Source organism: Mesitornis unicolor, unplaced genomic scaffold, assembly GCF_000695765.1.
Source record: "Mesitornis unicolor isolate BGI_N332 unplaced genomic scaffold, ASM69576v1 scaffold53899, whole genome shotgun sequence".
Taxonomy (NCBI): Eukaryota; Metazoa; Chordata; class Aves; order Mesitornithiformes; family Mesitornithidae; genus Mesitornis; species Mesitornis unicolor.
This window is the reverse complement of record NW_010210350.1, coordinates 6,675-34,604: the sequence shown is the minus strand read 5'-3', so window position 1 is coordinate 34,604 and position 27,930 is coordinate 6,675. Positions and strand designations below refer to the sequence as shown.

The window sequence follows — 27,930 nt, the reverse complement described above, 5'->3', positions numbered from 1 at the left end:
ATGGTACTTAAGGTCTTCTTTCCATCATGCTGCTTCTCAGCAGAAAGCGGCATTTTGGTTGGCCGCTGGATCTCAGAACAGAAGTCTGCTGTTGTCCTCGCCGTGGTCCATTTCCCTTTTATTCCTGTCCAGGTGAAGCAGTATCTCAGTGAAGTCCAGCGGGTGACTAAAGTCAGTGTTTCTGTGCTTGGATCCTGGAGCAACAGCAAACAGGACAAGGATGAGAGCCTGAGCAAGTTCTTGGAAGACCTTGCGACAATATTCTCCCACGAGCCATGGATTCAGATAAGCAAAGAGGGAGACAGCAAATTCTGGAGCTGTTCTACCCTTCAAAAACACTCTAACAACCCTAAGATGGAAGAAAGTATCTTGGTATACTATGACCAGCGCAAAGTCATGCTTTCCCATCTACATCCCGCTTTGGACACAGCTTCTGCTACTGACCACCAGGCAGATGATGCTTCTAAGCTTGCTGCCATCTTTGACACAGTTGCAAAGAGCAAGATACTGTTCATGACGGACAGATACGATGATGGGCCCATCAAGATGACCCACTGGCAGTCGGATGGCGTTGAAGCTAGTATCATTGTGGAGCTGATGAAGCAGGCCTCTGTGCCTGCATGCATGCTGCTGACGTTCCTGCTCTCACTTATCTCTGGGGTCTGCAGGAGCCGGTAAGTGATGTGGCATCGACCAGCTTATGTTTTGCATGGAAATGTAGTTCATGTTTAGGCATTTGCAGGGTTCCTGCTCAACCATAGTAAGAAATAAAGTTGATACAGAATAGTTTCTTTTCTAAGTACCAGTCACATCGTATCTCCTGGTACTGCTTGTAGATTTATGGACCTTACAGGCCTCATGGGTACCTTCTTTTCTGATCTCTGAGATCACTGATGTGTAAAGGGGCCCTTAGATGGTACAGCAGATGACATAATAGGTATGGAGTGTGGATCAGGGCTCTGGCTGACAGGTGAATATGCCTCCTTTGGAGCTTCTCAGAGAAGACGTCCTTGCTTGGTGGTCCCAGCTGCAGTACAGTCCCTCTTACGCACTTACAGAATCACAGAATCACAGAACGTTAGGGATTGGAAGGGACCTCAAAAGATCATCTAGTCCAATTCCCCTGCCGGAGCAGGAACACCTAGATGAGGTTACACAGGAAGGTGTCCAGGTGGGTTTTGAATGTCTCCAGAGAAGGAGACTCCACAACCTCTCTGGGCAGCCTGTTCCAGTGCTCTGTCACCCTCACTGAGAGGAAGTTTCTTCTCAAATTTAAATGGAACCTCCTGTGTTCCAGCTTGTGTCCGTTAAGCCCCGGCAGGTTGTGGATCAGACTGACAGACCTTATGTGGCTGGCAGGGACAGGATGCAGAGGTGTGCTGCAGAAGAGCAGACCTGCTGCAAGGAGCTTAATGGGCAAACCGGCTGATAGGAGTCTCAGTTGTGAGAAGGGTGGAGGGAAGGGCTGCTGCTTATGCTAGTCCCACCACATCCGCAGACTAACCCAGTATAAACCAGTGGTAAGTCACGTTCCACGGGCAACAACAAGCAGAGAAGCTCCTGGATAAACCTTCTGCTAGAAACAGGCTGCTGCAGAGCTGTTATAAAGTTTGGGGAGTTCCATTGAAAACATGAGGTTAAAGACTTCCTCAAACATGGTGACAAAGAATACTGCACAAAATCCTTGGTGAAAGTCCATTTTCACAACCATGAAACTGAATAGGATGCTTCAAATTTAATACATGGCAAGTGGTTGCACTAGAGATTGAGTTCTGAACAGATTTGAAGGGGAGAAGCTTCTGCATATAAAACTTAATAACACGTCTGGTCAGCCTGCCTGGAGAGGTTGTGCCAGAGAGGGAAGTGGAGTTCAGGTTCCAAGCTGCAAGGGGACACTTTGGCTGATGGAATTTGGATAAGAGCTACTACTGTATTTATGGATAAATCTGCTCAAGTACAGCCTAAGGGTTTGGGAAACAGAGTCTTTTAAGAGGTTTCTGGTTGTATGATACTGTCATAATGACAGTGAAACTCTTCATAGGCAAAAATTTTCTGAACAATTGGGTTATGCATTTTGGTACACAAAGGGGAAGCTGTCTGGTTTTGAACTACTCTGTTGGAAGAGATTAGGCTCAAACCCAGACCTGATGTAATCTGGGACCACTGGTTTCTGGGACTGCGCTGCAGACAGTGTGTTAATGGTTGTTAACGTCAGAAAATTTGTCTAAGTCAGAAATTTGTGGCTGTGTAGAAGATTTGGAGTCAGCTCTGAAGGTCCTGTTCCTGGCTGTCCATGGACCATGTGTGTTTACCAACAAACAGGATGATCCTTTTCTGTGTAGCCACTTGGTCTCAAGGTCAGACTTGCCCACCTTGATCAGTGCTAAGACTTAGAGCAGGCTTAGACTTAGGTTAAGCCCAAGCCTCGCAGGTATCCAGGAGGCCACAGTCTAAGGTTAATGTGGGAGCTCGAGCTTAGTCTGGCAGGTTGGACACAGATAGCTGCTACCCGGCTTATTGGAGCTGTTCTAATTTCAGCTTTTCCTAAGCCCAGTACGGATGTTTTAAGCCAGAGCAGCAGCCAGCTGTATGTACCAGCAGGCAGAATGCAAGACTTGCTGTGTGTAAACCCAGGTTGAACTTGGTTTTAACCTTGGGAAGCAGATACAGGTTTCTTTCTGCTTTGTTTTATTCACTTGTAGTATCAGCATTATATTTACTTATCTTACAGGTGTTTTAAAACATCAGTATTGGAGAACAGAGATTAGTACCTGGCTTTATGACAAACCTCCTGCTTGACCTTCTAAGTCATTTAATGTGATTTGGTTCAATTCACCTTGTGATGTGTGGTACAACCTCCTTTGTCCCAACACACGCAAGGCAGGAAGGGTTCAATGATATTATGTGCAGGTGTTCTTCCAGTCACCACTTCCCTGTGCTGGGACAGGACACCCCATAGAAGAGGATCTATAAGATTTTTGCTCCTTCTGATCACCAGACTTCTTTCTTTCCCAGGTTTTTGTGACATTAAGAGATAGTCAGCTTTGAAAAGCTAAGGAAAGTGATTACTCATGTCCTCTGTAGCTGCAGAGGCTTGAAGCTTTTTTGGATATCCCACAGTTGTGTGTTTGTGCAGGGGAAGGAGGGCAGCAGCATTAGGAGTCTCAGAAAGTGAGCACTGACATCCCTCCAAGTTTGCAAAGTGCTCTCAAATCCTGTACATCTCGAATTAAGGCATTTATGCAGCACCACCTTGTGCTAAGGAGTGGCCATTGCAATTCTCTCTTCAGAGAGACTTGTGTGCAGGATTTTCATTACCACTGAAGGCCTCGAATGTGCTGTTGGGGACGTCAAGATGATTTAGTACTGAGACAATAAACTCTGTGTGCTCCTTTTAAAAAAAAAAGTCCATTTACAAACATCATGACCTCTGGTTCCTCATCCAGACACGAGGCACTGTTCCTGCAGTTTCTCGCAAGGAGCAAAAAAGGCAGCCAGGGGTACTGGTTAATGGAGCTTTAACGTTTGTGTGTGATCCTGATTTGAAATTTGGATATGGGTATTGGATTTTAATCTGATAACTGGAAGATTTCTCACTTTTGGAAAAGCTTGGTTGGAAAATCAAGACTTATTCATGCAGGGTATGTTAAGTTATTGCTAAAATTCCTTCTATTTTAAAATGCCCCAGAGATCTCCCACTGCTTAAATAATGCAGTGACAACATCACTGTTTGGATTTGGTTTGGGTTTTTTTCTTATTTGATGGTTTTCCATTGCACTTCATAAAATCATTCTATATACTGTGTGGTTAACAAGTGGGAGCATTTATGGCAATGCATAGGGGTAGGAGACCATGCAAGAAATATTTTTGGGTTTTTCCTTCAGTACTCTTAGAGATGGGAGCTTCCATAGCAGATCTTGCAACAATTATATTGAACTTTTTACAGTGTGTTTGTATTTTTATTGAAATAAGTATGTGTACATATTTACTTTCCAAAGAAACTATGTAAGTGGAATAGAGGTTGTCCTCTGATGTTAAGTGGAAAGAAAAGAGAGTCAGTCATGGGCCAGCGCAGACTGGTGTGTCAAACACAGACGTTTCTTTCGGGCCCAACCTGTTCAATCAGGGAGACACGTTTACCCATTGGATGCACGTGCTGGAAGATGAGTCTGCTTTGGAAATCATTCTTGCTTGGGCAAGACATTCCTCAGGCAGAAGAAAGCAGCAGCCTGCCCTTTCCTTTGAGGCGGGAGACTGGAGGTGTCTGGTTGATGGGTGACCCACAAGCTGGCTGTCTCTGACTTGAGGAGCTATGGAGCAGCGATGAGACACAAGCTGCTGAGAGAGGATGAGGAGGTGGTTAGCCCAGTGAGTGTTTAGCACAGCCCCAGAGCCGTTGCTTTCTCCTTGACCTGAGATGGTCTGGCAGCTGTTGCTTTGACCAGTAATTTTTCACCTTCAGCCGTCTGTACATAACCACACAGGTAGAGCATTTCTCCTTCCCCCTTCTTTGCATTTCAAGTGCAATTCTCCACTCTAGTGAAGGTTTGCCAAACCAGAATTTGTAACCACTGGGATAAGGTATAATTGGAAGAGAAAACTCATTTGCACTTGTGCCTCGGTGAATCTGTGAACCCTGGTCTTTGAGATGAGTGGCCACTGCAGTTGCCCCCCGTGTCTCCCTCCCCTGCTCGGCACTCTTTCCTCTGCCACTTTAGATATCACCTCCTGACAAGTCAGCTGAAGAACAGTGCATTCATTTGTCTCTAAGGTGGGAGGCTGTAACGAAGAGCTGAGTAACTCAGAGGCCTCAAATTAAGAAGAATGATTCACAGTACACTGCATGTATTTCAAAACCAATGTATCTGAAATTTGAATGAGGAGGGGGAAGGGGATACTTCATCACTCTGGTTTTTTAAGCTGACAAACCTTGCACAAAGGATGGTTGAAAGGGTGCAGGGGGATGGAGGGAGGAAGGGGATAGCAGCCCAAGTGAACTGAGCAGGATTTTGAACAAACTATACCCTTGCATTTTGTGTAAAATGTATAAAGAGCAGCCCGTGCTGCGTTTTATCCTGGCCAGTCCTGAAGGCACTCTGCTGCTGGACCACAGGCTGAAGTCCTCCAAATGCAATCTGGGGGAAGAATGCATGCGTTGCAGGCACGTCTGTGGGCCACGCTCACTAATGATTCAAACAGCTGGACAATTTCAAAAGTGAAGCGGGATACCAGGAATAATTTTAGTGTTTGGAGTGAATGTAAACTGAAGGCACATGCTAAAGCAGTAAGAGAGAGTAGGTGAAGGAAATGACTAAAAGTGAACATAGATTCCTGGACCCTTAATAAGAAACAGTGAAACACCGCGAAAATAGTGAAACCACCATGGTGGAAAGAAGTGATCCAAATTATGTCCACATCAGAATTTACTCCCCACAACAAACATGGTGCTTTGTAATGCCATAGCCCTACTGTGCATCCTTTGACGAGCCTGCATCCAGTAGTGTCATTTTAGGCTACACAAATCACCATCATTCCTTGCTTTATAGTTTGTGTTGTAATAAAAGTAACTCCCAAAAATAATTGAGCATCATTTGGTACTTTTCTTCTGAGTCATAAAAAAAGAACCGTGGGAATATTTCCTCCCCTACAAGCCTAATGTGGATGTTAACTTTGAAACCTAATGAAATGCTAAATGTCATGTTATCTACATAATGCTGTTCACCTTGGCAAGGCAGTGGAGAGAAGGTAGAAACTAAGACCCTGAGAAAGGAATTTGGAAGTAATAAAGAAAAAATAAAGAAAAGGATCAAGTGAAAGAAAAAGAAAAGAGGGAAAAGGGACAGAAACTGCAGGGAGAACACAGCTGTTTGTTGTACCAAGCTCACGTTAGTTAGAGACTTGTGGTTAGTAATATTGGGATTTGTGACGCCGTCGCACCATGTTGTGTTGTTGCATTGTACACACAACTGCCTTGCCTCCAGTCTCCTGGGGACTCAGAGCAGTGTGCAGTCCTTGTCCTGTCTCCCAAAGCAGAGGATGGGATCAGGATCACGTCCTGGCTTCCTTGGAAGAGCGAGGCACTTGGTTTTACAGAATGGAAATGAGAGGTTGGGTTGTCTCCTTTAGTTGTCTTGATCTGGAGAGGCTGCCTTAATTCTGTTAACCTTTAAGAGAGTAGTTAACATCTGATATTCTTTAATGTTGATGCAATCTCTGGTTGCACAGCTGTAACTTTACACTGAATGTTTTGCATGGAGTTTTTATACTGGACAGCTTGCTATATGGCAAAAGCCAAATGAGACATTCCCATGCTGTTTCTGCAGGGTGCTGAAGATTTGGCCTTTGTCTTTCTTATGGAGCAAACTCTCAACTTGTGAGCAGCTGGGACATCGCCTGCAGCACCTCCAGGTTATCAGCAGCAACAAGAAGGCTGAAACCCAGGCTCAACTAATGAGGTACGAAGTACACGTAAAGTCATGCATGCCTTTGCTCTAGCCCTGTCTCCTCTGGGGAACTCAACCCATGGATCCTGGTCCTGCACAGCACCATGTCATGTTGCCTTGCCTGCTCTACTCCCTACTAGTTTGCAGATCTTTATTCTGCATTCTGTTTATATTAGTTATGCCTTTTGCTAGATATATGCCTTTTTTCCTAGCCTGGGAAAGGCGACCGTGATGTTGCCTACAGAAAGCTTGTACTGCACCCATGTGTGTAGTGCTTTGCTATCACTACTCCTACAAGTTCCTTGCTTTCACATATGCTGCTGTTAACCAAAATCTGCAATCACTATTCAGTGGCACTTTCCATAAGAGCAGAATGGTTTAAATGCTCCCCTCTTTCACACACTCTTCTGGGGACTCTTTCTTGCTGTAACTTCAGACCAGAGGCTCCAAAAGTAGTAACAATATCAATGTAACAGAAAAAACACGCGGCACAGTGAGTGGAATGGGGAGAGGCAGAGATCTGAGACAGATATTGAATGCCCTATGGCCATTATACAGCAAGTCTTGTTCTGTGTGGTTCTCTGATCCTGCAGTAGTAAGTAGACTCCCAGGGAACACTTAAAATAGATTAGCAGATTTGAAGGCCAAAAGTAACTGTGATTGTTTAATCTGATTTCCTGAATAACTCATGTCATGGAACTTCATTCAGAAACTCTAGCAGTGAGGGGGCAGTTCAGCAGCCCTTCTGGGTAAGTTTGTGTACCCAGAAACACTGTTTATTTCATTGACTAGTGGTTCAACTGAAGTATACCTCTTAGAAAGCCGTCTGATCTCAACGTGGCTCTCCAAGTGCCAGTGCCCTTAGTATTGGTAATTCTCCTCTGAGTATATATGTGCATGCTAACGTTCCTCTTCATAGCTTCAATCCCACTCTTCGCTCCCCATAATAAGAAAGGTTTTGTGGTGTAGCAGGCTCTGAGTGGCTCCTTGTTTGGCCACTGAAGTAGCAGCACACCAGTGAAAGTCAAAAGATCTCTCCACCATGCTTCTTCAGTAACTTGTCTCAGTGTCCCTGGGACATTAACGATGCTATGTGAGAGAAGCCAGCAATTGTAATTGAAACATTAAACGCTGTCCTTCATTTTGCTCTGACACTGTTTCTTTTTATTCTGCATGCAGGAAAGCCAACATCTTTGTCTCTCTGCTGATTGATGTGGCTCTGGGGATACTGCTAATGTCCTGGCTGTACAGAAAGAACCGAATTGGTCACCTTGCTGACACTCTTATCCCGGTGGCTGATGTAAGTCTGGCCAGGGCTGTGCCTCTTTCAACGTCTGTGGGTACTGACCAGCTCTTGATCCTGGGACAGTTGTAAGGAGGTGACGCCTTATGCACAGGGATTCAACAGAGAGTGCTGTCTGAAGCCATGCAAATTAGGTCTCCTCGACAACAGTGAAATCTTCCAATCAAGCCTGCTGGTGCTGCTCAAAAGGAACACAGCTCTGCTTTGCGTGTGCAGTGCATAGTAATTAGATGTTTACCAGAGGGCTGCTTCAGCTTGGACAGAGCTCTGCAGCTGCAGGTTTTGTGGTTATCAAGCCAGAATACTTTTATTCAGGAGCTGACAGGAAGTGTCCTCAAGTTGTTGCTATATGGGGCATTTGAAAAAAAAAAAAAAAAAAAAAGCTGTAACCTGGGCTGAATCTGATAAACTGCTGAAAAGTCAAACTTGATAAGCAGTGCAGCTGTGCTTGAGAAAAGGAATTTTGTGGGGAAATCCAAAGGCATTAGCTAGTCAGGATACAAACACCTGAAATCCTGTCTAAGAGCTCTAGTGTACAGATGGTAAACTGGGAAAACTTGCTGTGTCCTGTGATTTTCTCAAACATAACTCATCTTGCCCACTAAGATCCCTTGGCATCAGCATAAATTCATAAAGAACAAGTATGACTCATACTATCCTGCTTTTCTGGTGGTTCATTTTAGGTGCGGTACTCCAATATATCTGTTAAGAGGCAGTAGGGAACATATAATGTACTTCAGAGGCTTGAGACCACACCACTAACCTGAAGTTTGCTCTGCTTTAAGAGCTTCTGTGTCTTGGGAATACATGTGCAGCCATGTTGAGCTCTGCCATGCAGCTGCACAACGTAATCATTTCTCTGCCCATTTTCCTTTCATTTCTGGGAGAGAAGGTGGATCTTTCCATTGGTTTCTTTCTAACAGCTGGAGAACATCCTCTCTTTGTTCTTTCTTCAGCATCTTGGTTGGGAGGATTTTTATTCTGATTAGAGAATTCCAGCAGCAATTTATTTTTCCTACTTACCCAGTCTTTAATGGGAAGAGTTCATGTTTCCCTTGATGATGATCTGCTTGGTCCATGTCTAACCTTTTAATTGTTACAAGCCAGAGGTCTCAGAATATTCTTGTACGTGCTGTGCTTTCAGAAAGTATGTATGGAGCATCCAATATAGCTGTGGATCATTATTACTGCTATTTTATTATCTTTCATTTGAAACTTTTAAGGATTGCATGTTTTAAGGATTGCTGCAGACACTATCCAGCAGCAGGTAGAAAGGACCACAATTCTTGCAATACACTTGCTTTTGTACTTGTATCTGATATATTTGCACTATACGTTATCTAAGTCTTACTCCCAAGTCATTTCCCTCACAGATATTTCAGCTGGAGGAATTAAGTTCTCTAGAGCTCTCTCTATGGGATTACTGTAAGTGTCCAGCTCTCAGAAATCTGGTTTCTTAACAAGTCTGCAAGGAAGTGGCTTTTGGCTGCATTCCTGTTTGCACAGGTGGCTCCAGGAGGGGTTCCATCTGCCCAGTGTCTTTGGCAGATGGACGCTCTCTGTGTTCAAGGTGTATCCGATGCCAGCACCTGTCCTGGATAGGCTTGCTTGTGAGAGTTGCTCATTTGTTCTTCTTTCAGTAATTTAGCTCATCTATCACTCAGCTTATACATTACAGTGTCAGTTATTTTCACTATGTCTCCTAGATGTGTGGACTTCATTACCTTGGTATCACCAAGAACTGTTTACTTACTTTCCTGGAAGTGTTAACTCCTCCTTGTGTGGGTGGCCTCGTAGTCAGTCAGTGCCTTTCATCTCTGCTTCTCCAAGCTTATCAGTTCAGGCCACTTGCAACTCTTCTTACTTTCCAGCCTTACTTTCTTCTTTCAGGCATATTAGATTATGGACATAAAATCATTTGGAGTCATTTTACTGCCTTTGGTGGGCATTGATTTATATGCATTATATGCAGGCCTTAAAAAACGCAGTTCTTAGTGATCCCAAAATACACCAATGACTTCAGCATGTGGTGTGCAAGCCAGCACCACTTCTTTTCCAGTATGACAGCAAAATCTCCCCTTAGCCATTCGGCAGTAGGTTTCCTCTGTGCTGCTGAGTGTCCATCTGGTACGTATTATTCCCATCACTTGGGCTTTCTCAAGTGCTTATGTGTTGCCAAATTCAGCAATGCAAACTTTCCCATGTGCAGAATGAGTTAGTTTTCCCTCACTAATGCTCCTTGCTATTCTGCTTTTGATATGTGCCCCAGGTCTGATGATGGCCTTGACCTTACATCTCTGTGTCTGTTATTAAATAGAACATTACATATATTATTGTAAGATTTTTATATATTACAAGGTTATATAGATAACCTTATTGTAACTTTATTGGTTTGATGGATTTTAATATTTACAAAATCGTAGCTATGTAGAGACTGGATACAGTGCTGATTTTTCTCCCTAGCGAATATCTCTCTGGAAGGAAGCAGATGCAGCCTGCCGACATGAGGATCAAGCCTTGTTCTCTAGCCATCATTCGTCATTCCCTGTTTTAATGGGTCTCAAATCAGCACTTAGCTAGCAATTGTTGATGATGCACAAGACATCAATTGACTGCAGCTCCCACTTTCACAGCTTGATGAGCTGCGCTGTGCTGACTGTAATAACAAGTTGCTTTTGTCAGAAAATGAGGCAGATGTGATTCAGAGACACCTAGGGAGTAACTGGTGAGTAGCTGTATGCAATACGAAGGACTGATTTTTGGAACAGGCTTTCAAATCCAAGAATGGAAAATATGAATAATCTTCTCTCTGTAGGTGCCCTCACAACTCCTACCCTTCTCCTTCCTCTTGCTCCCACCAGGCTTCCCAATGGTTGTCCTTGTTTTTGCCTTCCACAAGACAAGACAGGCTTCTTTCAAAAATACCCAAATCAAAGTGCTACTTTTGTCTGTTTTAAAAAGAAGAACTGCTTGTAAACAATCTTCATTTTTTTTTCTCCTTCACCTCTTTCATCCTTGCTGATGTCTCTTTTTCTTAAGCTATAATCTCTTTGAAACAGTTAAATATTTATCATAGATCGTGCCTCCAAAAATGTTACTGGGGCTTAGAGATAATTGGATGTAAGTTCCTATTCAGTCATGTTCTGCTAGTCCATAAACAAGGCAAGCAGAGAGGATACTTCCTGGAAAATATTCGTAGGCATTAATTTGCAAAATAGTGTAACTTAGAGCCCCAGACACCTGCAACAGACAGAGCCAATGTGTCTGGTAGGGAGTGCTTTGGCTCTGATGTGCAGTAGCTGCTCTGCTCAGGAAGTTTGCTCTGTGGTTACCAGTGCCCACGGTGTCCACCCGCAGTGCACTGTGTGTCCTTCTCCATCCATGTCACCGTTAGACCATCTGCATATGGAGACTAGAAAGAAGAGCATGAAGAAAATATTTGCACAGTGTTCTCATCTAAACCGTGTTAGCCCTAGTCTCCAGTTGGCCCTACACCCCTTTATGAAGCACTTCCATGTAATTCACTGCATCTTATTTATTAATACTGGCCACATCCAGTGTTAATGACTGCAACAGGAGAATTGGACTCCCAGTCACCTTTTCTGATTCTGTTTGCTATTGATCAGTCCTAAAATATCTGGCTGGAAAACAGCCTGCAAGGTTATGCCTCAGGACTATGTTTTGAAATGTCTTGCCCAGCTAAATAATGGCAAGGTAGGGGACCTTCCCAGAGATACGTGCCCCTGTCAGAATTTAGTAGCACCTCTCGGATTGGCAGCCTCCAGAAGTATAGTGCTGAAAAACAGCCTTGCTGAAGGACTGCTTTCAAGCATTTAAATATTTCATTAAAATCCCCAAATGCTTTTTCTAAGTTACCAATCCAACACTTTAAATATTGAAAACAGTCTATTTATAAAGTAGCTAACACTTCTCAGCCGCAGAGGTAAGATCCAAATCAGTTCTGACTTGCAGTGAGTTATTTTAAGGGACGCTGAGACAGAGGGAAAATGAATGAAATAAAATGGCAATCCTTTCAGATAAGTTGAAGATGGAGCTCTTAATTTTGTCACTACACTAAAAGTAAATGTTTACAAACTCATTTTGCAAGGATCCTGTTGGTTAACAAATAAGATGGACTCATTCCTTGGAAATCATTTGCCTTTGGGTAAATTATCCATGTGAATGATGGGAAAAGTAGGCTATAGTGCATCAGCTTCAGGTAGCGTGTGTTCATTCTTCTGCACGTACGCAATTTGCAGTGCAATTCACATGCATGGGCTCGGCTTTAAGTGGGATTTTCAGAGGTAGAAGGCTTTTACTCACCACCTCTGTACATGTGGGACAGTGTAAGAGGTCACTTCTTCCAGGTATGTTCCCCACCTGGAGGTTACTGCTCTCGGCTGTCTCAGTTCACAGCCTGGTAAGTGAACTTCACCGTTGGCTTCAGCATAGGTGAGTAGGTCAGATGCAAACTGCCAAGAAGCAGAGCCACCCCATCTCCTGGTCTGCTGACTGCAAGGGAGACCTCTGGCAGAGTCGTGGGGTGGAGAGGGAAAATCAGTAAATAACAACAGCCTGGGGTTAAATTGCCAGAAATTGTAAGTCAAAGAGCTCAGTGATTTGGGGATGATCTCCATCAGGTTTTGTTCTCAATTATCCAGAGGGCTTCTTTTTTGCTGGGATCCCATAGGTATCACTCCATGAAGTCTACAAGAGATACAAAATAGTGGCAGATGTGATCAGTGCTATATACCATTATTAATCTTGCCTAGTACACCACAGAGTATAAAGATATTTTTTAAATATTAAGTATGTTTATAGAATTGTGGTTTCTACCCTGCTGTAAGCACATACAGGTTATTTTGTGGTTTAAAATTGCCTTTTTTGCCCGTGAATGTGCAGCCATCATGCCCCTTTAAAAGTCCTGACAGCCTTCTCCATAGTTAGATTACTCTCAGTTCAGTTTTTCAGTTGACTGTCCAGTGAAGGTGGTTTGTGCACCAATGTTTGCCATCTATTTCAAAAACTCCCATCATACCAAGAAGTCATACTCTGCAAGTCTACCAGAAATGGCCACAAGCAAACACTAGGTTCGTGTTACCAGCACTGAGACCTTTTCAGCAGTTCAGCTTCCTCTCTGCTGTTACGTTTGAGTTCAGTAAAAAGTCAGTAAGGCTGCATTTCTGATTTAACTACTTGTCTGTAAAGTAGCAATTTAGATTTTTTTCCATTGGTTTGAAAGGTGTGGTAAGAATACTTTGTGGGGGGTAGCATGTACTGTACACTGAATCTGTCCAGTACAGTAGCAGTCTTTTATCTTAGGTGCCTTGCTTCCATGTGTTTGTAGCACGTAGCTGAAGAGCTCCAGGACCTGCTCCAGTGGCTGATGGGAGCACCAGCTGGACTGAAAATGAACCGAGCTTTGGATCAGGTTTTGGGCCGCTTCTTCCTTTACCACATCCATCTTTGGATTAGTAAGTGCAATTGTTTAGCTTTTCAGCCTCCCTTTTCATCTCTTCCCTCCCGAGTGTTTAATGTTTGCCTAGAGGCGAATAATGAATCAAAATGTGCTAGTGCAAGTACTGACTTGCCTGTGAGTCTTTCTGCTGTGGGAACTGAAGCCAAAGTTGGATTCCCACACAAGGAAGTCATGCATATTAAATAAAATGCTTGTATTGATGCTTTGCAAGAAGTGCAAGTCACGACAGAGCTTACTTACTTGGTGCCATTAGTGGTGAGTGTCCCAGGGAGAGCTTTAGTTCTTACGCAGGCTTTCATAGTCTTTGCCATGTAAGAGGCAGCTGATAGGATAGGGATGAGAAGTGTGCTCTCGGGATGCAAATGCCAACCCTGTCTTGTCACTGACTTAAGCTTAGTGCGATTTTGTTATTTCAAGTTCCTTCTTGAAATAACACACCCTTGTTATCCTTGATAAGTGCCTTGAAGAGAAGTACAGTTATGATGGACATGAACTCCTTAGTTATTACATTGATTTACTTTGCTCACCAATCAATTGTGGTCTCGTTTCTGTGACTCTGCTCCACTTTAGTGTTGAAAGAGACTGTGTGCCTCCACACTACCTTATTTTAGGAATAGGAAGAGAAGGCAAATGATTGCAATAAAGGTTGATGTGTGCAGTTAGAAATGTAATTAGGAACCTGGACACAAATCTAGAAAAGCAAATGACATATGAAGCAAGGTTACTGCTCTGTTCAAGCTGAGCATGTCCTCCCCTTCCTCACAGAGCTGCCACACATGGACAGAAACCTAGGGGGAAAGACAGGTTTTGTTGGCCCTCCTAAACAGAATATGGTATTTAAAGGAATTTTCCAGTTTTACTTCCATGTTTTTGTCCCTATGATTTCTTGAGCAATGTTCTAGGGTGGGGAGAATCAGTCTTTTGAGAGTGTCAACAGGAAGATGTCTCAGTCAAGTACTGACACTTTGCAATGTCTGCTAGGCTACATTCACCTGATGTCCCCATTCATTGAGATGATCCTCTGGTACGTTGGTCTGTCTGCTTGCCTGGGCCTGACCGTGGCTCTCTGCATCCTCTCTGACATCATTGCGCTTCTGACCTTCCACATCTACTGCTTCTATGTCTACGGAGCCAGGTGAGTTGATCTCTCTTGGTTGTGTCTTAGGTATGTTTGGAGGGAAGGGCCACTGGACCCTAAAGGCACATGTTTAATTTGTGGAGTATTCAATCCTAGTGTAGTTCTCTTGAATTCATAGACTAGCCAGGGATTAATTTATTGCATTCATATAGAAGTGATGGCCACAGCAGTACAAGCAACAGATCTTTCAATTCTCCTGCATTTAAATATTTATTATTGTGGTAATGACCTGGAAAAAGAAAACCCCATGACAGGCAGAAGACAAGAAAACAGTTCATTCAGTCCCTTTGATTCAATTTTATAGTACTCTTTTCAGTTGCATCCTGCCTAGTAGTTTGGAGGAGAGGAGGAGGAAAGAGGAACCCTTGTACTTCTGGAGAAGTCCCAAAGTCCCTGCCTCTGTCCTCCTTCAGAGGTTCTTGTCTGCATCGTGGAGTGCAGATGGCAGGGCTGTGGTTACAGCATGGATGTGCTGGAGGGTACCGTGACCCGAGAGCCAGGCAGAGCCTCTGAGGCAGTGTGTGGGAGTGCAGAGGGCTTTGGGACACATCCGGCCCGTGTTAGGGTCACTGTGCAAACAGTGCCCACCAACATGCTCTATTCCTGCCGTCCATTTACACGGTCTGTAGCAAGGCCACTGGGGAACAGCTGCTCTTGCTGAGGAGATGAGCAACAAGGTAATAAATAAAGACACTTTTGGCTTGTAAAGTAGCAAATAGTCATTGTTCCTCCCCAGGCTGTGAGCAGAGGGCTCTACATTGCAAACAGCAGAATAAATAGAGCTTTTAGTTATGGGTAGTTTAGAGAATGGTAGAAATGTAGAAATGGGTTTATGAATCCAGTCTGTTGTGAGCATAGGGCTTACACCCAAAATCAGTAATATCAGTAACGGAGAATCTCTTCCCAACACCTCAGATTCCTGAGATTTCTGATTTGGTCTGTGAAGAGTGGCCTTGCTCCTCCTAAATGTGCAGAGAGTGGAAACAGGAAAAGCATTTTCTCAGCTGATTGCTTTTCTCTGGTGAGCTGCAGGGAGCCAGCCTACCCACCTGGGCTGTTTGTTAGAAGTATAGAGCAGCTATGTTATCTTGCTGCTGGCACCAAACTCCCCCTGCTGTGCCAGGTGCCCCCCGCACAGAATCAGGAAGGGATAGCAGTCACCCACATCAACACAGCCACCACAACACCTTGTCTTCCTGCAGCTGGCGGAAGGATTTGCTGGTTCTGGTGCTGGTGAAACCTGAGATCCCCTTCTGAAACAAACATCACAGTGAAAGGAAAGCAGGGATATTGTGTGCAGACATCCAGGGAAGGTGGAGCAGGTGCTACAGCAGGAACACCCACTTGGCGCAACGTCGGGGTGTGCGGGGGAGTGTGTAGCCTTAGTCAGAGCCACGGGCAGGTGTGTACCAGCAACCTGGAGGAGTTGTCCTGAGCATCCTCCTGCCTAGGGATTAGTGCACCAAGCTCTGCCTGCCAGTCTGGGGGAACCCTGCCAATTCCTTGAAGCAGTTGGTGTTCCTCAAACCAGATTCTTCTCTTGGATAAGACTCCTTGCCTCTGCTTTCACAATGCTGCCTTGAAATCTGAGCAGCCTCCACACCTTAACTAGGCTGGCTAACCAGTCTGGCTTTTGTATCTCAGGCTTTCTCAGGCTCTGTTCTGCCCCACAGGTTGGTTATGTCCCCCTTCTTTACATCCCTGTACATTGGGCACTGCTGCTTAGGGCTCTGTGTGTCTCTTCTCCATCCTAGGGGCTCTTTCTTCCTCTGTTATTCTGTCAGTGTCTCTATTTCCCACCCCTTATCACCCCAAGCTTCTCTCACCATTGCCATTTTTCTGGGAGGGAAGTAGCTCCAAGTGTCATAGCACCAAGTTACAAAAGCCTAAGGAAAGGATGTGGTGGGGCCCACCAGCCGTTTAGTTGATCTCTTCCCAGTCTTACAGATGTTTGAAGTTGTGGTTTACTAAAGAAGGTGCAGGGGCTCCAGTCCTCTCCCTTGCCTCTCTGTGGTGCGCAGGCAAAATTAAATTGTATTTACTCAAGTGTGTGGTGTAAGACCTTGGCCACTCCTGCAATGGAAGGGGTGTGAAGCAAGAGAAACAGACCAGTTACAAACTGGAGAGACAGAGGTGAGCTTGGGGGAATAAGATTGCTGCTGCTTTTGCTGCAGGGAGGGTAGTGGCATGGGGTTGGCTATTGCTGCTGCTCATAGGGGCCACCCTTCAGCAGCACTTGCCACTTCCCATATACCAGCCTCTTCATAAATGGGAGCAGAAATCAAGAGCTTTGCCACAGCCCCGGGGCATGGTGTGACCATTGCCCTCCAGTGGTCCGGAGCTGTCTGCAGTAGCCTGCTTTGTGCGTGCCAGGGGCCAGCCCAAATGCAGTTGACTGAGCAATCAGTATTTTATCTGCGTCATTCCCAGGCTGATTTCTTTTGCCACCCTGAGTTCTGCAGTGTCGGTAAGTGAGTGGGCACAGGGATGTAATGATGAAAGCTGTTTTGTGTTGAAGCTCAGGAACTCACAGCTCTGATGCGCAGCATCTTCTCTCTGCTCAGGCTCTACTGTCTGAAGATTTACGGCCTGTCATCTCTCTGGCGCTTGTTCCGTGGGAAGAAGTGGAATGTCCTCCGACAGCGGGTGGATTCCTGCTCCTATGACTTGGACCAGGTAGTGCTGCAGTGCCCGGGGCTTGCTGCAGGACGCTGCCCACGGGTGATACGATCCTGGGTGCTTTGGCTGATACTGAGACAGAAGCCACAGGGAGGCTTTGTGGTTCCCAGAACAAGTGCATGCCCTGGCACTCTGCATCCGTGGCTCTTCAACCAAATACTTGGACTCTGCTGCTCTGCAGCATCCTTTCGTTTCTCTGTGTGTTCAGGGGGTCTAATTCTCGCAAGTGCTAAGCACCTGCAAGGCATCCTGGTGAGCTGCAGTGTCTGCTGCAGATGCTCGCAGCTCCTGGAGCAGGGAGTGGGTATGGGGGAGGGAGGCAATTTAAAAAGTGGTGCCCAGCAGTGTTGCCACAGTAACAGACGTGCCAGCATTTCTATTAAAAGGCCCTGTTTCATTCACATTGCACTGGAGCCTGGCCCACACGTTCTCACTCAAGCAGCAGAGGCAGATTTTTGTCAAATGCTGTAAGCTTTTTTTAATTTCTGAAATGCCATGCAAAAGTTCAGCAGAGCCTGAACTGCTCCATGCCAGCAGTTGCACACAGCATTAAGATAATACAATAATATTTGGTAACTTCCAGGGCCAGTGCACCTTTCTCCATTGCAACAGATAACCTTGAGCTTGTTACACCACAGTGGAGGAGCTATTTTTCTGTTTCTCTCGTGATGGAAAAGTAAGAGCCTCCGTGCCAACAAGAGAGTTTGCGTCAGGGCTCAGTCCCTGCGTACTTTGAGGAGAATTAGTTTGGCACTTCAGGCTTCATCCTGCTGCTCTGAAGGCCGGTGGGAATTACGTTGTTGGCCTGGGTGGAAGAGACATTCAAAGCAGACCTTAAAAGACTTTTGGAGATGTTAAGCAACTGCATTGGAGTGACAGAGGAGGGGAGAAGCAAGTGCTGTGAAGAGAATGGGTTGGGTTATGATCTATTTCTGGTTATGTGCATAAAGCTGGTATGCCGATCCACCTCTGTGACAGGGCTGTCTGGGTTATTTTATTTCATAATGTACCACAGCCATGATCTCTTTTTGCAGAAATGGTAGTGCCCTGTGTTCCTGTGGCCTCTCTGTTCTGGAAGTGGTGACTGAAGGTTGAAGAGTCAGATCCCTATTTGTCCTTAAACTGCATTTCTCCCATTTGAAATTAGACTTAAGCCAACTAGGCTGGCCCAGAACAAAAATAACCTTTTCTGTGGGCAGTGGAGCTAATGACACCCGCTTTCCTATGGATTTTTCTCCTCCATCCTCTAAATATCACTGCCCCCAGCCCAGTAACTCCAGCTTCTTTCTCTCTCCCCGTTTCCCACCGAGCAAGAGGCAGAAGTCCTGTGGCTGGACTGACCAGTTGGCTGCTGCTGCTGAGAATGTTTATCAGCCAAATTTTGTCAGATTTTTCTCAGGTCCTTGTTCCAGTAGGACAAAGAGGAACAAACGTACTTCTCAATTATCTGCAAAATTCCCACCCAAATTTCTACCTCTTTGTATCTTTCCACCTTTTCTGATAAAAACTGACCAATGGCTTTAAAACTTGCAGGGATAGGGGGTGCATAAACAGCATGATCATGTAGGTCTTGTTTCATAAGGAAGCCTGAAATAGGAAATCTTGAGCATTGTCTATACAGGAAAAAATGCTGTCAGGACCTAGCTTATTTTTCTTTGCAAACATACTCCTACAATAAAAGCCTTCTAGAAAAGCCCAGTGAGAGAAGAAATACTGAAAATATTCATGGTAACAGCATTATTCACATAGGGAGTAAGAAAACACATTAAGAAGTCTTGCAAACTTTCTTTGTCTCAGACTTTCCTGTTCTTTTCTTTATCTTTTATTTTATTTTGCCATTGCTCTCCTTATGATTGATGGTGTTTCTTTTTTTCCCTTAGTTATTTATTGGCACGTTGCTATTTACGATCCTGCTGTTCCTGCTGCCTACAACTGCACTGTATTATTTGGTGTTTACCCTGGTAAGATTTAACCCTTCAAGCTAATAATATACTGTCTTTTGAGATGTTAACAACAAAAAAACCAAACAACTAAGAAACCCAAACCAAGACCAAACAAAAACCAAAACAAAAAAACAAGGGTTTCCTGGTCATTTACTGTCATCCACAAAGGAAATACAAGACTTTTGTGTAAGCATCCCAGGAAGGGTTCTCACACAGCCCATGTAGGCCAAGCAAGTGGAATTCAGGATACATGTTTGTGTTTCTCCAAAGGGAATTTGCAGCAAATCCCGGTCAGCAGGACAAGCTGTTCCCCTCTTTTTCACTTGGAAGTACTTTTTTAATCTTTCCATCCCACGTCTGGGGTGACAGCCCCTCTAGTTTGATCCAGAACTTTTTTCCAGGAAATTAACTTGCTGTGTTAAATGCTTTCAGCCAGGTTTTGCTTAGAGGGTTGGACTATTTTTTGTTTCTTCCTCCAATATGGCAGTTCCTTTCTGAGTCCTGCCTGGAGCAAAATTTTCTGTAGACAGTGGCCATCACATGGTTTCAACATGTTTTTTTGAACCCTCTCTTTTCAAATGAGCTTGGCAGCAAAGAAAAAAAATTGCAGCCTGACAAAAGGAGGTGCTTTAATCAGGGGACAGAAAACACTGCGCGGGAAGCTCATTTCTAACTGCTTTGTTCTTGCTTAGATGCTCTACATGGAGTTTCTTCAGGTAGAAATAAGCTACTTCAGTTCACTGCTGGAGAAAGAAAAATTTGCATTCACTGATACACAGTGATGGAGTTGTCTAGAAATGGAAGCCTAAATTCTCCCTTTTAGATTATGGCTGTTGAAAGTGGTAACGCTCTCATGTCCTTGCAGGTCACAGCCTCTACAACCATCAGTTATACCCTACGCTAAGATTGTCAAGGAACCCAGTGCAGGATCTGTGTGCCCACCACTTACAGACATCAAACCCGCTTTGAGAGGCTTTAGCTTAGCACACAACATCAGTTTGCTGATCAGCTCATGAATTTGTGAGTGTTGCGTCTCCTGTTTCTCTGAGATTTTCTTATTGAACTGTTTCTTTGTAGCTCCGTTTGCTGGTGGTGATTGTGCAAGGCATGATACACTTGCTAGTTGACCTGATTGACTCTCTGCCGCTTTATTCAATCATCCTTCGGCTCTGCAGATCCTACAGACTCGCAGGTAAGTCCTTCAGCACTGAGCATGCAGTAGTTCGAGGATTTTGCATTATGCATTTAATTTTGATGCAATGGATAGCTTCTGAATAGAGACATGCGGGGGAGAAAACCCAGGGCTCAAGTTGTGCAGTTGTCTTTACTGTTAACCACATACTGCAAGGAGCAGGATGAGGATGTCAATGGAAAGAAATTTGATGCTGAAGCAGAATCAGGAGCACCTTTATAAAGCCTCTGGCAACTAAAACTGACATCCAAGCAAGCACCGGATAAATGAGTTCATCTTTTGATTCCTGTTCTAGTGTACCAAGTCAGGTAAAACTTCTGAGAATTAAACAAGCTGTGAACTTTGGGTGTTTGGGCTCTGAAACAAGCCAGATTACAGAAATTACAAAAATACTTGGAAAACCTGCTGTTTCAAAGGGCTGTATCTAGAGTGGCTGGGAATCAATGGAGCTGCTTTGGTTCTGTGCTGACTTGTACTGAAGTCCTGAGCTGAGGTGTTTAGCTTAATTTCAGATCTCTGGGCTGATTTGAGATAATTGTTCTTTTTTTGAGACTAATCTGTTACCATTTTGAAGCCAGTCATTGTTTTTCCTCTTTTGGTAACCATGAACCACGATTGGCATTTTGAAATGGGGGTAAAGGGCCGTTTTACAATGGATTTAACTGTCAAGAGCTATAGTTAATCTAGTAAAAATCAAGTGGATCTAAACCTTTATCTCCCTTCCATTTAAAGAGCATGCAACAGGAGTTTTAAATGTAAGAAAGAGCTCGATCATCGCTTAAACCAAGACTAGCCATCAAATGCAATGGAAGCTTGAGGAACCAATAACAGCTTTGTCTGTTGGAGCAGTGCCAGCCTCACTTCTGGGAAGCTGAGCCATGTTACCAACTCTGTTGCTTTTCCATATGCATCTTCAGCAGGTTCCTATGAATTTCCCGGCAGAAACCTCTTAACCCGTCAGAGCTGTCTTTGGAAAACAGGAGATGCTGCTGAAGAAAACTGAGCAGTAAACAGCAGGTCATAGGGTAGAAAGGAAACCTTGTTGCCACTGGGAGATAAGGCCATATATTTCCATCAGTCTTAGCTTCTCAATTTTGTTCAGCCAGCTACATTCTGCAGGGCAGCAAGCCTCCACCCAGGCAGAGATTTGTCTTCTCAGCTGTGTTTTTTACCTGATCAACTTTCTTGGTTGGTTGGTTGTTTGCTCCTCTTAAACATTCAAAGAAAGAGAACACTGCGGTGCCATGCTGCCTGCGAGATGAGGAGGCATCTCTGAGAATGTCTGCAGCCTGTGTTCCTGCCCCAGCACAAGAATGTGTCATTGGAGTGGGAACAGATGGAGGAGTTGAATCAAATTCAAAGGACTTCAGAGAGTACACATCACTTGATGTCCTCACTGCTTAGGTTTTGCCTTCCTTTTCAGACTCAGAACTTGGATAAGACATCCTCTGGCATATGTTATGGCAGCTGATTTTACAGGCATCATCGTGATGGTTCTACCAACATGAAAGGATAGTTTTTCCTGTCAGCAAGGGGTTAGTGCAGTGTTTTAAGTTCAACTCAGTTCAGTTGCGGCATCTGGCCTCCAAATTCTTTGGCTCAGTTTCTGAATTAATAGAATATTATATCGAAGAAGCCTGGGCAAAGATAGATGAACAAACTATCCACACACCAGAAACAAAATTGTTTTTTTTTTTCCACACATTAGAATTTAAACACTTTGGACTTTAAAAAGCCTTTTGCAATTATGTCAAAGCTGATGTCCTTTCTGCAAGAGTTCTGTCTGCCCAGTGTCAGCTCAAGGGATGCCACCTCAGTTGGGATGGTTACACTGTCATGTCAATTTAGTCTAAAGTAAATTTATATGTGGTCTTTTTGTGCATGTATGTTTTTAGAAGTTTAAGACTCTTGAACAATTAAATAATCTAATTAAGAGATTGCTGGCTTGCAGCTGTAGAAGGGAAGTGTCTGGCCATGACCTGCAGAAGCAGCATTTTCTGTTCTAATGGGCTGATCCTAGGATAAGGCTCCAGAGTGCTTGACCACTTGAATCTTCACTGCTCACTTGCTTCTGTCTCTCTCTGACAAATTGTCTGCCTGGAAAGTAGTTCCTGGAATGGCTTATACACTTCCTTTTAGCCAAAGCTCAATGAATCACATTGAACGACTTTTGTCACGCAGCACATTTGCTTATTCAGGCCCAAGGTACTCAAACATCTTTTTTAAGCCATTGGGGAAGCCCATATTTCAGTATAATGCAGCAAAACACAGATAAATCCTTCCTGTCTAATACAAAAATGGCTTTATGATTTGGGGAGATGCTTTAAACCAGAGCTGTGTGCTAGACAAGGGTCTTCTCTCTCACAATGAGTAAACTCTGTAATTTTAATTAATTCAAAGCTTTAGGAATAAGAGAAAATGTTTTGGTTTTTTGGTTGTTTTTTTTAAATATGTACGAGTTGCGTAGATACTATAGCAATGGGGCTTAAACAGATGAAGAGTTTGATTTCTATTTGTACTCTGGAGTGACTTTGATATGTGACAGATCACTTCATTGCTCTTGCCTCATCTTCTTACCTGTAGAAAGGAATAATAGGGGTTCACTTGGCTGTTTTGCAGAAGATGGATTGGTTTTATTTCTGTGAAGTGATGCAAGATTTTTCAAAGAAAAATGCCTCACTAGTCCTAATTGTCACCTTTGTTTGAAACATTGCATTAAATGTTCATCTGCAGTATGACACCTTTGGAATCAAAAAATATTTCCTATTTATCTTTAAAGCATTGAGAATGTAGCAAGTCCAAGAGGAACTATAAAAGTGGCAGGTGTGATGGGGTTAGTAGTGTGTTAAAAATATATGAATGCTGAGATTAATAGGCAATGATTGCTTTGAAATGTCTTTAATGCCTCCAGGCCAGCCACTTTCCTCCCTTACTCTGAAAGAGGGAGAGATTTGCACATGTGCTGTATCCATATGAGCACAAATTAAAGGTGCGTTCTCTGCCTGCTGTTAACATGGAGTTCCCATTCTGATGGAAGGTGGGAAAAGAAAGATTTTTTTTTTTTTCCAGTTCTTTTGTCATCATCAGGTCTGGCTGTCTGATTTCTCGGCTTTGTGTTTTCTTTAGGACTGCATTTTCAAGCTGGAAGAGCTGCTTTTAACGGAGCTAAGAGAAACACATCATTTGTCATTATGCTTAGAACTACTGTAGAGAGAATCTGTGCTTCCTGTTGAAAATGTGTGAGGGTTGACAAATCGGGAAAGGTTGAAAACTCCATTTCTAGGAAATTAGTGCTCAGGCAATAGACCTGAGCAGCAAATGGCATGGGCTTTTCTCCAGCATGAATTTGATTTCCTTGTTTTGTTTATTTTCAGCTGGTGTGAAGTTCAGAGTCCTTGAGCAGCAGGATGGAAAACCTCTTCGACTCCTTATGCAGGTAAGACACTTGTGCCCTTCATGACAGTTTCTGCTGCAGGCTTCCCTTCCGACTGACCCCAAGGTTCTTTTCTGTAGCAGTTCGGAAACTGGTCCCACTGAAAAGCCCCACTTAAAAAAATTTCAGCTGTAGAATGCTGAAACAAGGGAAATATTTTTCATATTGCAATGACTGGCTGATGCTTTCTCTTCTTTTTAATACCCTGCTTGAGTCTGCAGTTTAGAGAAAATGCAATGTGTCCTGTATGGTGTGAAGTGACTTGTGAAAGATATGAGTAACATGGAGCTCTGTTACTTCTCTGTTACACCTCAATTCCTGGCTCTATGCAGCTTCACTTTAATAATTGTTGAACACTGAGAGAAGCAAAAAGTGGCAGTTAAACCATCCAGAACGAAGGACCAGTAAAAGGTCTTTCCCTCCAGATGTGTTGAAAAGCCTTAGCTGCTCCATGATACCAGCAGGATATGTGTGTGGGTGAGACAAGAGAGGGAAGGGCACCCTGTTATTCTCCCAAGTTGCTCTGGTAAGGTGCATAGGAAAAGCTTACCTGTGCTTTTGTAACCTCACATTTCCATGCTTCGTCATCAGGTATACTAAAGGAATTTTTTTTCTGAAAAACAATTATGTTTTCATTGAAATCCTTGATTTCCGGTGAAATCCTCATTATGTTTTCAGGAGTGATTGTGAAATATCCATTTCCTGGCTTTGCAGAAGTACTGCCACATCACAGGGTCGTTTTTCTTGCTCTTTGCATCCTAAGAGGAGAGTCTGCAAGTAGTGTATAGAATTTATAAAAAACACTTGGACACTGGGGAGTGTGTGGGAAGGAATTAACTGTGGCTTCCCAGTTCTTTTGCTTTTTCCATCACCAGTGCAGCCCTATTTCAGCAGAGGTCAGATCAGCACAGAACCAGCACACCAGCAAGCAGCAATTCAAAGGGGAATCCTTTCAACAGATGTCTTCTAGGGCAAAACTACCATTTCCTAAGCATGCTGCCCTTCCAGTTCTTCTCCTTGGGTAGGGTAAGAACCAAAATCTGTCATTCTCCATGGCCAGAAGACTCCATAAAAAGGAAACCAGACACCAAAGATGAGGCACAGGAGCTGCTGAGCAGGGAATTTGGGATCAGTGTGTTTGTGAGATGAGGTAGATTGCTCCTCCAGAGGAAAAAGATCACGACTTAGAGAGCAGAAGCAGTGAGTCATATGAATGTGATGAATTTTCCTTGGCCACTGCAGAAAGATTCTTCTGCTATTTGGAATATAGCGTAAGTCATCATATCAAAAGGTGGAAGTGCTTTAGTGGATGTCTCTCTTGGCCTTCTGTTCAAATAATAATGAGCAGAGGGTCGTTAAAGGCACTTTTACTTCTCTCTTTGTGCTGATGGAAATGAAAAATTGACTTGTGTCAGAAATCCTGCTGCATATACCACTTTCTGATAGGTCTTTTGAGAGAACAATCCAAAAAGCCTATTTTTAAGTGACATGCTAAAATTCTTGTTTATGGTACATGATTGTTCCTTTCTAGAAATTTCACAGTGCCTTTGTCTGCTTCCCATATGGTAGCCCTCCAGAGCTAGGCTTGATGGAAGTAAGTCTGTATGCATGTAACTACACCTAAACCAATTTAAGCTATAGGTGACTAGTGCATTCATGGCTGCCCTTTGAGGCACTGGTAATGGATTAGAAATCAATAATGAGCATTCGCATTCGCCTTGTGGTTCAGCTGAGTGATTATTTTTTATTTTTAAGATAGTGTCACTGGAAAGTGAAGTCCAGACTCAGGCAGGCGGAGGGCGGGGGATGGTATTTCCATTCCAAATGCTACTTAATTTTCTCCAGGAAGTCTTAAATAGTTCAGTATTTTCATTAGTGTTTAAAATAATTTATTTTGCTGCACAGGAAGAAATATTTCTGGCAGTGAGACTCAACTGAACCTTAGTGAGAAGACACAATGAGATTGATTCATCTATATACCTTCTGCTAGAAGTGTCATCTTTCGCAGCACTTGCTTTGAAAATGGTTAAGCAAAGGAGGAAGGGAAAAGGGGACAGCTCCATTATGAAACCAAGGATGTATATTGTATCAGGGTATATTATAGCTTTGGACTACAGAAATTGCATAAAAGGAACTCGTATTGCCACTTTCCTAATAAACGGCTGCTTTTGTTTTGCTCATTTGTTTCCATTTATAACAGGAGAGGCAGACACATATATTGAACTGGGCGTAAAACCATCTCTTGTTATTTCTCGGTAGGCAAGCGTTGCCGCTCAGTATCGGCACTCTTCCAAGGGATGATTTTCAGTGAGAAATGTTGTGTCCAAACCTTCCAGCCCACGTAGCTAATAGTCAAAGGAACATACACTGCGTATTTCCCTTGTATAGCAGCAGTTCCTATCCTCCCCCAGCATGTTTTCACTTAAAACATACTGGTTTGCCTACAGCTGAAGAAATGGGCAGAAATAGTTACTCAAGTTTGACTATTGTTTGTTCTGGAGGCAAGTTTCTTTGGTTGGATTTTTTTTCCTAATTTTTCTTTTCTTTTTTGGCTAACTCTGTGACCGCAGTGCGATGAGGTTGGTTATAGTCGTGCAGAATGTCCCATAAATGCTGTGGTTGATCCTTGGCCTTTAGGCTGTAGAATGTGTTTGAAATATGAGCTGCATGAGGTTGGGTTGGACATACCTCAGGTAGTATGAGTTCCTTAACGCTCTTAGATTCTGGTACAAATGTTAATTTTTGTCTCATTCAGATATAGCTTCCCGTGATCTGTTTGGGACCCATTTCATATCTGCTTATGAGTCAGTGTCCTGCACCCAGACCGCGCTGGCTCTGGCTGTGTTTTGGCTTTCCTCAACCTGTGCAAGCTGCTGCCCTGGTCTTTTTCCTAAACTTCATAGGGATGCTTCTCTGTACAGGCATTTTCTTCTGCTTCAGCAATGTTGTATTTTGAAACTAATTTGACAGTCTGTTGCTGTGCATCGTTTTCATGCACCGGATCTTGGGCAGACTGGATCACTGCTCTGGACCTCACCTATCTCTCTACCCTGAAATGCTTCAGTGGAATGACATTTTCCAAGGTCTAATGTGCTTCTGTCACCCTTTGTCCAGCTAACGTGTCTGTCTGCCTTCCACATCTTCCAAGAGACCAATACAGTAACTTTGTGACCATAACCAGAGACTGTGAACTTTCATAGGCAGAAACTCCAGATGTGGTCATTCTTGGGATGGTGACTGAAATAAATTTTTTAAATAGCCAATGAGACCTAATTTTAAATGGTAATGAGCAGCACTGCATGGCACTGTGTGGTATGCATCCTGTTCTGCTAGGACTCCCTTCCACTGGGTATCGGGTGATACCAGGTTTATCTTAAAGCATAGCTGTGGCCGAGGGCTTAGCACATTAAAGCAGTAGGTCTGTAAAAGATATGGCTTAACTTGTACGTCATGGAGTCGCAGTGATCCCCAATGAAGCATTGCTGTCTGCGGAGGGAGGCCCACACCTCTTCAGCCACTGCAACCTCCTAACTCAACAAGGCGACAGTTCTACACCCTTGTGTAATGACCATCATTCTCAAATCTTGCTGGTGCTTGCGTCTGTTTCTCTGCTTGAAAATCATTCTGGTAATACTCCTTGCCAAGCTCCATTTGTTAATGTTTCTGGATGTTGTAGAAGCCTAAACAGCTTTAGCCAGCCAGAGAGGGACTCGGATGCTTTGTGAGTAGCTGTATTGATGTTTTAACAGAGGCCACTGCTATGCATAAGTTAGACTTGCCCTCCTCAGCTGCCTGTGTTTACAACACATTTTCATTGCTGCTCTACCTCTTTCTTCTCCTCCTAGATCAACCCTCTATCATATGGCAGTGTGGTACAGACATACAGGCTGCCGACCTACAGCTGTTACCCTAAGGATTCCTGGACATCACTCTGCAAGAAGCTGTTCCTTGGAGAGCTAATCTACCCTTGGAAACACAAAGGAGAGAAGCAGGACTAAAGACAGCGAAGGAGCTTGAAAGTCTTGGTCAGAAAACTTATTGAATCCTAATGCTTTTGGACCAAAGGCATCTCAGAGGTAGCAGCTGCTGGATTCCTTAATTAGATTTTGGTAACATGAGAGGGGTTGAATTTTTAAAGGCAAGTATTTTTAAACATTATTTTTTCAACTTTTCCCTTCCCTTACACTGTTTGAGAAATATGCTAATTATTATTTTTGAAGTAAAAGGTTAAACCCATCAGTGCCTCAGTAAACCAGGATTTAGTGTCATTGAGGAAGTACCTCCCGAATGATTTGATGATGTATATATCCTTCTGTATAA

The 27,930-nt window shown here is 43.7% G+C and overlaps 1 protein-coding gene across 1 annotated transcript; it reads left to right on the top strand.

The window, feature by feature from the left end:
- Positions 1-27,769, top strand: PIGQ (phosphatidylinositol glycan anchor biosynthesis, class Q). The gene is made up of 10 exons (XM_010193147.1): positions 1-674; positions 6,324-6,455; positions 7,623-7,743; positions 13,094-13,220; positions 14,207-14,360; positions 16,928-17,039; positions 18,923-19,003; positions 20,063-20,177; positions 23,552-23,613; positions 27,456-27,769. Exons 1-10 carry the CDS (start codon positions 1-3, stop codon positions 27,606-27,608), a joined length of 1,731 nt encoding a protein of 576 aa, XP_010191449.1. The 3' UTR covers positions 27,609-27,769.
- The last annotated feature ends 161 nt before the right edge of the window (positions 27,770-27,930 follow it).

Excerpts from the sequence above, each read along its gene's own strand:
- PIGQ (XM_010193147.1), top strand. The coding sequence starts at position 1 with ATGGTACTTAAGGTCTTCTTTCCATCATGCTGCTTCTCAGCAGAAAGC. Across the intron at positions 17,040-18,922 it reads GCTCCTATGACTTGGACCAG|TTATTTATTGGCACGTTGCT; the intron begins GTAGTGCTGCAG and ends TTTTTCCCTTAG. Across the intron at positions 19,004-20,062 it reads ATTATTTGGTGTTTACCCTG|CTCCGTTTGCTGGTGGTGAT; the intron begins GTAAGATTTAAC and ends GTTTCTTTGTAG.